General features: G+C 48.6%; 1 protein-coding gene across 4 annotated transcripts in view; it reads right to left on the bottom strand.

Annotated features, from left to right (window-relative positions):
• ush1c (Usher syndrome 1C) overlaps positions 1-8761 on the bottom strand; it is a 352756-nt gene extending 343995 nt beyond the window's left edge. For 3 of the 4 annotated variants that reach the window (XM_038807794.1, XM_038807795.1, XM_038807796.1), the window contains exon 1: positions 8622-8759. In XM_038807794.1, the coding sequence (XP_038663722.1) occupies positions 8622-8657 (36 nt within the window). In that variant the 5' untranslated portion in view covers positions 8658-8759. Of the gene's footprint in view, positions 1-8621 lie in introns of all 4 variants that reach the window. The other variant, XM_038807797.1, reaches the window with a different exon arrangement.
• Between the last annotated feature and the right edge of the window lie 4814 nt (positions 8762-13575).

The raw sequence follows: 13575 nt of genomic DNA, 5'->3' as shown, positions 1-13575 counted from the left end.
GCGTTTTATCTGTCTGCAGGAAAGCCATGGACGCTTCCTTGCTCAGACCTCAGTTTAAAAGCAATCAGAATTTGTTTGATGTAATATAACCCCAAATTGCATAAATGCTTTAAACAGGCATTGGATTCAACTTCAGAAACCCAGAGATTATAACAGACAATGTTCGTCAAAGAGATATGAACAGGTCAGTAACTTTCGTAACTGCCCTTCTGGTTTCCACTGGACGAGTATGGTTAAAATCAACCTCTAAGTCTTTTTCCATGACAGTCTCTGCTTATTTCACACTCTTTAAACATGCACTTTTGAGTCTTTGTGCTGGATCCTCCGCTTTGCCGGCAGCGCTATCTCGCCCAAGGATTTTCCGACAGCGTGGGGTGCTCACAATGGGAAACATCATTGGCCAGCTGGCAGGATGGAGGATCCTGCTGCTGGCAGGGGCATGCCTTACCAGAAAACTGGTGCGGCGGGATGGAGAATCCCGCCGTTTATCTTTACACAAAACATCTTTGTCTGTCTCAGAGAAAACTTTTCCTTTCCCAGAAAAGCATGGCTAAGGCCATCAATATAAGGTAGTCACCAGGAAATCTAATAAAGAAACCCCTTCACCCAAAGTGCGGTGAGAATGTGGAACTCGCTAGCACTGTGAATGATTGAAACGAATAATAAGATGGAATTAACAGAAACCTGACAACTATATGTGGGAGAAGTGAATAGATGTTACAATGGTCAATTTAACTGAGAAAAGATGGGAGGGGGCTCGAGTGGAGAATAAACATGGACTAGTTACGCCAAATGACCAGTTTTTGTGTCGTATATCCAAGTAATATCTTTCTCATATTAAATTTCAGGCTACTTCTGGACTCACATCTGCACTAATATCAGTTCTAGATTTTTAGAAATTTGCCATCAAAATCTGTTTTGTTTCTTTCTTGTTTTGGCTTTTATAGAATTCCAATATGTGGTGTATAATTTGCAAAGTCATTGCCTCTTTCCTTTTGCGATAACTAAGACATTAAATTTACAGTGTGTCTTTTGTTAATAACATGCTTGGTCAAAACTGAAGGTTATAAATATTTGAAATGTCTTTTGTCACTGGAGTCTCTGTAGTTATGTTACACTAATCATACAGTTTGACATTTATTATAGTGGTGTATTTTATAGTTAGTGAAAATTGGTCTGGCATTTAATGTGAGTGTTCAAGAGGCAGACCATTACTTTCAATGCTTGTAAGTCCTGCAAGCAGAGCGGTATAAAGAACAAGTGATTCAGACTCTGATGACCTGAAAGTTGGGGGTCAGAAAAAGTGTGACATAAATTTGTGTTTTTTTAGCTTCAGACAGGACACGGGCGGGATTCATTGATCCTGAGGCTAAGTGTTGACGCCGTCGTAAACGCCTTCGTGTTTTACAACGGCGTCAACAAGGCCGCAGGAGAATCTATTCCAAGCCCTACAGGAGGCCAGCACGGCACTGGAGCGATCCACGCCGCTCCAGCTGCCAATACCGGCATCAAATGTGCGCTGCGGGTCTGCGCATGTGTGCTGCGACTGGCACGAATGCGTGGTAGCCTCCTTCTCCGCGCTGGCCCAGACGCAACATGGCGTAGGGCTACAGGGGCCGGCGCAGAGCAAGAGAGGCCCCCAGCCCGAGAGGCCAGCCCGCCGATCGGTAGACCATAGCAGAGGCCCCCCCCCCTTCCCCCCCCCCCCCCCCCCCCCCCCCGGGATCGGACCTGCCCCCACCAGGCTGCCCCTAAAAGGATGCACGTCGAGGTCCCGCCGGGTAAGACCCGACGGTGCCGGCGGGACTCGGATTTGTTTTGCCGCCACTCGGCCCATCCTGGGTGGAGAATCACGGGGTGTGGGGCCGCGTAGAGCAGTCCCTAACCGATGCCGCGCCGACGCCAATTCTCCGCCCACCAGCCAATTGCGGACTGGCATGGGGGCAGCATTGCGCAATTCGCGCCCGGCCCGACGATTCTCCGGCCTGCCGTGGGCTGAGAGAATCCCGCCCAGGATCTGCCGGGTGTAGAAAATATAAGTAGCCAACGTGGACTGGGGCCTTATGAATGGATTGGAGCCAGAGTAGTTGGCTGTTGGAATGAATGAGCAAGGGAAGTTAGCTAACGGGTTACGCATCATGACTAATTGACTGGGTATTGGGCTCAAAGAGGTAGGAAGAGCTGAACAGAAAATGGGTCACCAACCTGAAATGTTAAGTCTGTCTGTCTGTCTCTCTCACTCTCCACAGATACTGCCAGACCTGTTGAGTATTTCCAGCATTTTCTGTTTCTTTTTCACGTTTTTAGGGTTGGCAGTATTTTGCTTTTGTAACTACAGATTGGTCAGATCCACCAGAATGAGATGCAGCCATCAGTTTCTGCATTTTTAAAATGCAAACTTACATCACGCCTTGGGTGATTTGGACTGGGCATGGACCACAGGGATGAGGACAAGTCTGATGCTTTCTGCTAGAAATACAGAGTATCTGCAGGGCCAAAACAGATTCATTCAGCTTTCATAAAAATGCTCCAAATTTTAGTCTTAGGGACGAGAATATTGACAGATTACATGTTATGGCAGAACATGCCATAGATTTTGTTCTTTAGTAAATGGCTACAAAAATTATCACACAAAAAAAATAAAAACACTGGAAATATGCAGCACGTTAGGCAGCAACTGTGGTCAGAGTAACAAGAGTTAATAGTTCAGCTCAATGACCTTCTGCCAGAACTGGCAAATTTATTGTGCATTCTTTTCATTTGCATAATGAAGGAACAGATGTCAGTTATAAAAAAAGATCAATAAAGAGCCACAAACTTAATTACAATTCTGCTGTCACAAGCCATGGCATTTGTCTAAGGTCTAAATTAAATGATGCAAAAATTCTGAGGAAATTTTAACTTGCAATAGTGAATGTGTTTGGGAGCAGTGGGGTTGGGGTTAAAAGTGCAGAAGTTGATAGCACGTTGGGAAACTGGTTCCAGCCCATCAACTTCTAAACTTGACTGGAGCATATCAGGCTGTATGTGAGCAACTCCCTTGGTAGCGGCAAGTTGTTATTATGTTAATAGCCGATGAGGAGGAAATTTAATACTTTTTTTGCGATTTGACTGGGTGCATGGGTTTCCTAGAACTCAATAGTGAAAGCAGGACATTAGCAAGTGAGGGAGCTTAAGGATTGATATTCAGTAATTCCCACAGGCACTGAAACATCACAGCTGATTTCTTGTCTAACTGTGGAATAGGATTTGGCTCAATTGTTCCGAGACATTACTTTCACAGTTAATTTTACTACTTTGCAGAATTTCACAATGTGTGTCTGATCTTTATTTTGCAGCTGTGATCTAACACAGTGTTCTTCAAACTTTTTTTCTGGGGACCCATTTTTACCAACCGGCCAACCTTTGGGACCCAACCCGGCCGACCTTTGCGACCCCCGCCGGCTGACCTTCGCGACCCACGCCGGCCGACCTGCGTGACCCACCATTTTCTCTTACCTTGTTTGTTGCTGACAAAAATGGAGGAAATGGTTTTGGGTCCCTTTGGCCCTCGTACACCCTCCTCCAATGGAACTTGATGGATGAAAGTGAAGCCTTCCGGTGTCGGAAAGTATGGAGTCTCCATCTATCCAAAGTTCTGCATTTTTTTCCTGTAACATTTTCTCAAATAAAGCCCCCCCGAACTTGTAAAAAAAAATGAAATGAACAAAATAAATGAAAAAAATAAAAATTAAAAATGAATAAAATAAATGAATAAAACCCCCCTGAACTTGTAAAACAAAAAGCTGCAACCATTTTTTAAAAAGCGGCTCCACTGCGCATGCATGCCCGATCATCGGTGCGCATCTGGCACACATTGCCGCGGGCCGCGCACCCGAGTTTGACAATGCCTGATCTATCAGGTCAGCATAGGTGTCACTTATGCTGTGTTGGCTTCGAGCATGGGTGAGGACCAAGAGGACCAGCAGCATCAACAGCATTGTCAACAGCACCACTGACAGGAGCAGTAACAGCATTCTGCTTGCGTACGACGATGCACACAGAGCGTAGTTGAATCTGTCACTGTTTTCACCTTCCTGCCCTGATTAGTTATTAAACCATTTTTTAGTACTGAACACTGTATAGGAGTGTCAGACTACATTCTTGCTGCTCATCACTTGAGCATCCTCTGGGCAAAGCTTCCACTAGTTGGCCAAGTCTTTTAGCTTTTACTAGCGTTCAGAGCAGAAGCTGATGTTGAATTCTAATTAGGGTATTCCAAATTCCAGAAGGAAAGCTTGGAATTCCTGCTGCTCTCAACTGTATTTTGCAATTTGATATAATGTGAGGAAAGATGTGAAGACCAGCGAAGGATATCCCAAATGGGTTTGTGATGAATTTAAACAAAATAAATATTTATTAAACAGTAAAACACACAAGAAAGTCAACTAACAATTCACTTAACTACACAGTGGTCGGGATTCTCCAGCCGATATGATTCACTTTTCCCGCGGGCAACGCAAACCTGTCTGTGGGTTTCCCGGCAGTGTGGGGTGGTTTCAATGGGAAATCCCATTGACAAGTGGCGGGAAGACAGAATCCCTCCGCCAGCGAGTAGCGCGCTGCCGAGAAAAACACAGCTGGGGAACTGGAAAATCCAGTCCAGTACCTTTAACGTTGTCCAATTCTAAATCCTTCTATTTCCCTAACTTCAGAGCTAAACTGGTTTAGCACACTGGGCTAAATCGCTGGCTTTTAAAGCAGACCAAGCAGGCCAGCAGCACGGTTCAATTCCCCGAACAGGCGGCGGAATGTGGCGACTAGGGGCTTTTCACAGTAACTTCACTGAAGCCTACTTGTGACAATAAGCGATTTTCATTTTTCATTTCAATATCCTAGATGTTTTCAAGTTAGAAACAAAATCCAGCAATATCTTTTGGGGTTGTTTCAGATTTAGGATAGAGACAACTCGCTTCTCAAACAGACTTTCTCCAGGCACAGATTGTTGGCAGTGGACACAGCTTGCTGCTGTGGGCTGTGCTCTCAAATCATCTCCCTTGCATAGGGTGAATTTGCCTCTAATAAATAGTCTTTCACTTTAATCTTCCCTTCTCAGCAGTCACTCTTAATTACCGTTATTACATGCTCACCTTTTCGAAGGTAAGTGTGAAATTCACCCCAGCTTTTCTTTTGAACTTTTACCATCTTTACTTTTGGTACCCTGTCTTCCATTGTTACCAACCTGCCTTTGGTAAACATTTGTTTACAGTGTTGCCAGGCTAATCAGCATATCAAAAAGCTTAGTTCCATCACTCAGCCAATCTGTCTTTCTACAATCTCCATTTTAAAATAGTTCATTTGTCTTTAAACATACAACCATCACATTCCAAATTATTGAATTCCCAAAGCCACATAAGAAAAAGGAATGAAATGCAATTAATTTCATGCCCGGCCAGAAGATATGAAGAAATCTATATAATCTCTCCCTCAGCCTGACTACTTTAGAAAATTAAAGTGATCAGCTAAAATGTACTATGTGAACTATGCTTTTGTTTCTTTATTCTTTCATGGGATGGGGCATCATTTGCAAGGCCAGAATTTGTTGTCCATCCCTAATTTTTCACATTGCTGTAGATCTAATCACATGTAGGCTAGGCGAGGACAGCAGATTCCCTCCCCTAAAGGGGATTAGTGAACCAGATGGGTTTTTACAACAATCGACAATGGTTTCATGGTCACCATAGGACATTAAATTCCAGATTTTTATTGAATTCACAGTTAACCATCTGCCTGGGTGAGATTTGAACCGGAGTCCCCAGAGGAGTATTCTGGGTCTCTGGATTATTAATCAAGTGATAAAACCACTATGGGCTGGTTTAGCTCACTGGGCTAAATCGCTGGCTTTTGAAGCAGACCAAGCAGGCCAGCAGCACGGTTCGATTCCCGTACCAGCCTCCCCGGACAGGCGCCGGAATGTGGCGACTAGGGGCTTTTCACAGTAACTTCATCGAAGCCTACTCGTGACAATAAGCGATTTTCATTTTCTATGCCACTGCAATCCCCTGTACAGTTTACAAAGAATTCAGGGTAAATCATTGTGCTGAATTAGCTGCTCTGAGTTTGTGGCATGGGAAGTTGACAATCAATTTGAATAGATGGGGAAAAGTGAGAAATCAGCCAAATTTCCCACTCGAGCACTTATTATCCAGTGACTCATGCTAGGAGATGCACATATGTAGATGTCAAGTGAAAATAAATTTGATCTTAGACTCAATACCATATCTATTTAAAAGCTTTCTGACACCCACTATTTAGTTTGTACATGAAGAATGGTTACTTGTGCAAGTTACCAAGGAGTTATGAATACAGGAGGAAGATTGGAGCCTATACACAAAACAAAAATGTATATAAAATTTGTTGCAATATGATTTACAACAACAATTTGTAGTTCTACAACACCTTTAGCCTGAAAAACATCCCAACACAGTGGCATTATATTAAAAAAACAAAAAAAGTACTGGGTCGGGTAAGGAAATAGGGCAGATGATCAAAAGTAGAGGTAGGTTTTAATGTGTGCCTTAAAGGAGGAAAGCAAGGTAGAGAAGCGGAGAGGTATCAGGAGGGAATTCCACATTTTGGAGCAACAGCAGGAGACAGTTGCTGTTTTTCCTCATCCTTTTCTAAAGTTAACTCCTGGCTGGAGTAACATGCCAAGGACACCAAACACGTTTGGTACACTGTCCAAATTGCTATTAATCAGTGTATTAAAAGTGAGTGTCAGTTGACTATCTGATCAACAGCACTGATTCTGTCTCCATCTTATGTCTGTAAACACACACTTTAACAATGCTTGCTGGTCAGCAATCATGAATGGAAAATGTAGCTAATCTTCCTTCTGTAATCAAGCGGCACTGGGATCAACTGTAGTGCCCAAACCTACTTTCTTGGCTGAGATTAACTAATTCATCACATACTGGGGACCAAACTAAAATTTAAACAAAAACAGAAAGTACTGGACAATCCCAGTAGGTCTGACAGTATCTGTGGAGAGGGGAGCTAACATTTCGAGTCTGGATGACTTTTTGTCAAAACTGAGATAGAAATCGAAAACCTACTTGAAAAATAAGTCTCTCAATTGGCAATAGGCCCTATGGTAATAAAGTTAGCACCTGGCCTGGCCATTTCAGGAACTGAACTGATACAAACCAATCTGGTTATGGGGCTGAATACTGACAGAATTAACTTCATCCTTTATTGAGAAGTTTAAATACATGGGGCGGGATTCACCGTTGGTGACACCGAAATCGCAAAACGCGATTGGGTGGAGAATAGTCTCCGGTAGGCGCTGGTTTGATGCCAAATCGGAAACCTCTGGTACCCCGAAAATGATGTAAATACATTGCTTGCTGCGCGGCGTTTAAGCGCCGTTGGCATATCATTAGCGGGCCTGACCCTCTATTTTCCGGGCCTCTGCGATTTACCGCCGCCGATGGGCCGAGTTGCCAATGGCGTGGTTCACTTATCGTCTCAGCATTCAGGAACCCGGCGTGGTGGCTGCGGACTGTGTCCAGTGCCTCCACATTCGGCTGGGAGCCGTGCTGTTGACCGGAGGGTCTTCCACGAGGGCAGGAGGGACTGGTGTGGGTGGCCACGGGATGGCCAGGGGGTTGCCAGGGGGGCAGTATTTGGCAGTTCGGGCCAGTGCACGGCCGGCGCCATGTTTTCCAGTGCGACCATTGCAGGTCGCCACCGTGCAAATGTGTGGCCACAGACTCGTCCATTCTCCAGCCGTTTTTGTTGTAGGAGCCGGGAGTTTCACTCGGCACGGCTGCTAGCCCTTCACCGGTCGTAGGATCGGTGAGGGTTTGGAGCCAATTTTTCTGTCGTAAGACACCATAGTTCCCACACCGGCGGCCCAGTTAGCCTCCAAATCAGTGAATCCAGCCCATGACCTCCACATAGATGATTCTATGCGAGGACATTTAACTTATCGGGAAATTACATAAAAACTAATCTTATACTATTGTTGATCGAGACATAATTTAACTTTCTTCAAATGATTGTATCGATTTATTACATGCCTCCTCGCGACAACAGGAATCTCGAAGGCAATGCCCCTTTAAGAATTTAGTTACGGTATAATGTTACCAATCTATATCAAGAGCCCAGACGCCTTAACCTGTGTCTGAATGCAATAGGCAGGATTTTCGCAGTTCTCAATAGTTATCATTAGGATATCGCATTTCAATGGATTCACGACACTGAATGCAGCAGCCAAGAGTTTATGAAACTGCGTTCCCTGGCTTTACCCGATGGCGCTGAACTCCGGGGCAGAGTGAGATCATCCCTGGACAGAACAATTGCTACATGAACAAAAGAAACCTTCCTGCTAAGGTGCTTTATTCCACACAACGCTCGGACACCACGGTGGCAGAGTTTAATGAATTCGGGGTCATTTTCGGGAAAGAAACATTAAGTGCCCTTCCCCCACCTGTCATTGATACTACCGGGTCCATAGTCTCACACAACCGAAGGTTCTTAAGTCTTCCTCGCGGCAGAATAACACATAACGCATTAGCTAACATTGGGAGAAAAGTGTTCGAGGCGGAATAGTTTTCAGTTAGCTACTTTTGTTCCCTTACCTTATGCCTGAATTCCCTGGCCACCTTTTTCTCCATTCTGGCAGTCTGGATACGATGGGAACAAGGAATGACCGGCCCCTTCCCCTCTGAACCCGCTGGGTGTGGAGAGGCCACATAACAACCGGTTAACTGCACACAGACAGACCTTGGATCACAACAACAAAAATGACATTATTTGTGTCTCTGAAGTATCATTCATTATTCGTAGTTGTTGTACTGCAGCTTTTTTACTTTATGATTTTTTCATATTAAAATGCTAATATTCATTTACAAAGCGGTTTTGTCAAATGTAAGTACTAAATGGCTATGTGTTTAAGGCGGCTTTGTAGTTAACCTTTGCTGTTTCAGGGTTCCCTGAGCAAAACAGTGCCCCAAATGAAGCATGATGAAGCAATGTGAGCATGTATCTCTTATTTCCCCACTCTATTAGTCGGGAAAAGATCTCGGGCGCGATTCTTCCAAAAAGTGTAGTAGCGAGCGGGAACTTTTGTAAGCTTCCCGTCACCTGGCCCTGCGAGACCGTCACCACAATAACATTAATTGGTCCACTTAAGGAGGCCCCACGGTCTTCCTGCCGCAAATGAAAGCTCGCCAGCTGATTTTCCGGGACCGCGCTCGCCAGTCCCGCGCTAACAAGGTCGAGCGGCACTTAAACAGCTCTTGCACAGCCAACCCCACTCAGCTCACAGCCATGGCGCCAAGATAACCGGCCCCATGATTCGGGGATGCAGACCTAGGGAGGCTCTCAGAGGCAGTTGAGGCCAAGAGGAATGTCCTGATCCCCAAGGGACCCGGAGGGTGAGCCACAGGACAGCCAGTGCCATGTGGGATGAACTGGCAGAAACCGTCAGCTTGGGAAGCATGACCAGGAGGACTTGCATAAGATCAACAACCTACACCAGTCCACATAAGTGAGTTGGCACCCCCCCCCCCCCCACCTCCCCACGAGCCTACACCTGCTACCACCCCTCCCCAGTGCCGTGCCCTGGCTCTTCCATGCTGCGCCCGCCCCAAACCCCTCCTCGAAACATTCACCACTCCCACTGCAACCCCCCTCCCCAAACTTTGCCTACCCTAGAAACCTCCCTTGTGCTGAACCACACATGCAGCTAATGATGCCCCCTTTGCATCTCCAGGAGAAGCTATCCCACAATCATTGGGAGAGGGTCCAGACTGGTGGCAAGGTGCTGGACATTATAATCCTCACCATCTTTGAGGAACTGGCCCTGGAGGTTACAGGGGTAGCCGAGGACAGAGTGGTCACCAACGCGGAGGTCGGCACATGCTGCAGAGGTGAGGATCCACCAAGCCCCACCCAGATGGACTGTCACATGTGAGTTGTTATTGGCATACTGAATGACCCATCCCTTCCACTGACCACATGACAAATCTCCTGCAGGTCCTCCAGCCAATAGCACCGACCCATCCGGGGTTTTCCCCCCACCCTGCCCCCCATGAGACAACCTCGAAGAGAGCTCCGAGTATGCCACCATCGTCACAGCTGTCATCCCCATCCTCCACCAGCGCAGAGACATACACTTCGGTGGGTAACGTTGGTGGACAGGTTTTCTGCAGCACATTCTGATGAGCACCACACATTTTCTGATGCACATCAGGTGGAGCCAGTAACGTCCAGATGAGACAGCAGTCGGACGTCTGCTGGATCCCAGGGCCTAGCTGCATCCCAGTCAGATGCTGAGCCTCTGGAAGTGGTTTACCTGGAGCTGATGCACACGTTAGGGTGCAGCTGGGATATTCAGAGGGAGATGTCAGCGATGCTACCACAAGTCCACAGCTGATTAGAGGAGTCCCAGAGGCTGCAGGCGCAGGAGATGTCGCTGGCAATGCATGGCACCAAAGCCAACACTGTTAAGGTGTTGACCACAGTGAACAGCCTGGTGCACAATGTCAGTAGCATGAGTGCAGGTGTCCAAAGCATGGTGGCGTTGGTGATGGTCTTGGCTGAGGGTCTTGGTAGACTGTCCGACTCGAGGATGTGACCCAGTACCAGGCTGATCATGATGAGGCGCAGCGGGACATGTCCCAGTCTCAGTTTGGAATGGCCAAGGCACTGCGGAACTTGTCCCAGTTGCAGGTGGGTATTGGTGAGGGGCTGAAGGGTATGTGCCAATCACTGAGGAGCATCGCCGATGTCATTGACACCATGGTGCAGACATTGAAGAGTGCCAGGGCTGGCAGAGCCAGATGACACAGGGGCAGCTGGGGCTTGAACTGGCTGTCCTACCATCCCAAGGTGAACCCTGGGGCCCTATTGGCACCGGCTATGAGGAGGGGGCGCAGGGTGCCAACTCGGACCATTCCATGGAGTGAGGATGGTGGCCACCAGCTTCCCCCGAGTTCCACCCCTCTGATGACAATTCTTCTTGCAGTCAGCAGCCGGATCAGGGCAGCACGCTATGCCATCAAGTGCGCCGGGGCTCTCTGGCCGCAGACCTACCAAAGGACGCCCGCCAAGGGCATTGAAGGAAATGGGATGTGGTAAGCAGCTGGCTGCGTTCACCTCTGATGTGCATCCTGGGGACACACATAGACGCAGCAGTAGGGCAAGAAGGGCTAAGCACATCGAGGATCACTGAGGGCACTGGGGAAGGGTGGGGAGTTAGGTAGTTGGTAATAGGGAGTTTGATGGAGTGGTGGGGAGTGTGGAGATGCACCATCGGGAGAGTGGTGCAGTGTCGGACCCTTGCAAAATATTTAAAACCCTTCACCACAACCAGAAAGACACCTCTGTCACTTACGTCCCCCATGTGGGCCGACCTCCAAACCCTTGGTCCATCTCACAGGCCTTCTGGGTTTGCTGGACCCTCGCCACTGCCACTTGTCCTCCAGCCCCTGCTGGTCCAGCACCTCCTCATCATCCTCATCCTCCTCCTCGGATGTGGCCACATGTTCCTCAGCATCCACCTCCAGCACTTCGCCCCACTGCTGTGCCAGGTTGTGGAGGACACAGTAGATCACCACAAAGCGGGCGACCCTCTGGTGGGTGGACTGCAGGGCACCACCAGAGCGGTCAAGGCATCGGAACCGCATTTTGAGCAGTCCAATGCACTGCTCAATGGCAGCCCGGGTGGCTACATGGGCCTTGTTGTATCGGTCCTCCGCATCGGTTTCCGGCCTCTGTACTGACATAATTAGCCGGATCCTCATCCTTGTCCCCCAAGAACCAGCCTGCCGTCCTGGCGTGGTCCTCAAAGAGGCCGGCGATTTCTGATTGTCCCTGGATTTAACTGTTGTGCACGCTCCCTGCGAAGCGTGCACACGCGTGCATGATCTTCATGTGGTTCTCGAACACGAGCTGGATGTAGGGCACTCCCAGATGCCCTGGTTCATGAAAGACAATATGCATGCAGTCTATCAGCCTCTGGACCTGGAGTAACCCGGCAATGGCAGAGAATCCTGCTGCCTGGGCAGCTTGTTGGGCTTGGTCAGTGTCAAAATTTGTATCATATTCTGCCCTAGCAAACAGGGCATCCGTGACCTGTCAGATGCACCTGTGGGTTGTAGCCTGAGAGCCACACAGGTCCCCTCTTGAGCCCTGGAGGAAATCCGAGGCATAAAGGTTCAGGACTGCAGTGACCTTGATGGCCACAGAGAGCAGGTCCTCCTCTTCCACGTGGTGTCACGTCCGTGAGGCAGAGCGTCCTGCATCTGCTTGAACGACCAGCAATGCTTGGACACATTGAGCAGTCGTGGGCCTTCTACTTTGGGCCTCACGCTGGCCCGATAGACGGCCGGACCCTCAGGGCATGGGTGAGGGCTGCCGCCTCAAAACTCCGTCGACACTACACCTGCCACTGCCGTCTCCGGCTCCTGGCTGCCCGGTCTGCCAGCTGCACTACTAGGGCTAGATCAGCAGGGTCCAAAATGGAATTCGGAGAGGGTGTCAGACTGACAAACAGCGGGGGATCCCACCCCGGGACCCTGCTTTTCCCATTGATCTCCCCTCTCCCATACCCGGAACGCCCTGCCCATGCACAGCCGGCTGGAGGGCTCCCCCTGCTCACCGGACCCTAAACCCTGTACCCTTGACACATGCACATAACATTACCTGGACCGGGTGCTGGTACCCTCCCCTTTGCACTCATCCACCCCCTAGCCGTGGACATGTCCCCAGTGCTGGAGCCCATATCCTGCGAGTTCATATCTTGGCTGCTGCGTTCGTGGTGTTGCCTTCCGCAGTGTTCAGGCATAGTGTCCAGGTATCATGCTCTGATTGGGATGCTAGTCAATAACTCTCACTGCTATATGGCCCGCCCACCCATCGGAATCCACTTGTGATAAGTGGTGCTCACTTAATCATGATTGCCAATTCCCGATTAGTAATAGCCTTCAGCCACACGGCCTCCGCAATCAGTGGGTGTTTTGGGGGGGGGGGGGGGGGGTGTTTTGGGGGGTGGGCAGGCAGGGACAAGGGTTGCCCCTAGAACCGATACACCAGATCCAGGGGTTGGCATGCAGGAACCATTCGCAGTGGCCCCTCCAACGGAGCACCGTTCTCCTCCCCCAACTCCGCCCCCCTCCATGGTAGATTACCTCAGCCAAGGGTGGCCCCACCCTGGGTTCCCCCCACCCACCCCCTCCTAGCATGGGGACGGCAAGCCCAGTGCCCCTGAGTTCATTGCTCGTGAGCGAAGATGGCTACTCACCTTCTCGGATCGTACAGCATCCCTTCCACCAGGTTCACGATTTTAAAAAGGAGTACTAATCGGTGCCTGTGTGACCACTTGTTGGGGAGGTGGTTGGATCATGGGAGGCCGTTGGATATGGGTGTTTTCGATTACTTGTGTGGAATTAGGGCTTAAGTGGTAATTACTGTCTTCTTGCTATGCTACGGCGGGTTCCCAATTTTGCCTATGGGAGCGGGCTGGTTGTATTACAAACAGTTTGGCTCCCAGCACAGTTCTCATTTTTGGACTATCCTGCTATTCACCCA

The sequence above is a fragment of the Scyliorhinus canicula genome, chromosome 9 (genome assembly GCF_902713615.1).
Source record: "Scyliorhinus canicula chromosome 9, sScyCan1.1, whole genome shotgun sequence".
Classification (NCBI taxonomy): Eukaryota; Metazoa; Chordata; class Chondrichthyes; order Carcharhiniformes; family Scyliorhinidae; genus Scyliorhinus; species Scyliorhinus canicula.
The sequence above is the reverse complement of the archived record's forward strand: the minus strand, read 5'-3'. Positions and strand labels throughout refer to the sequence as shown.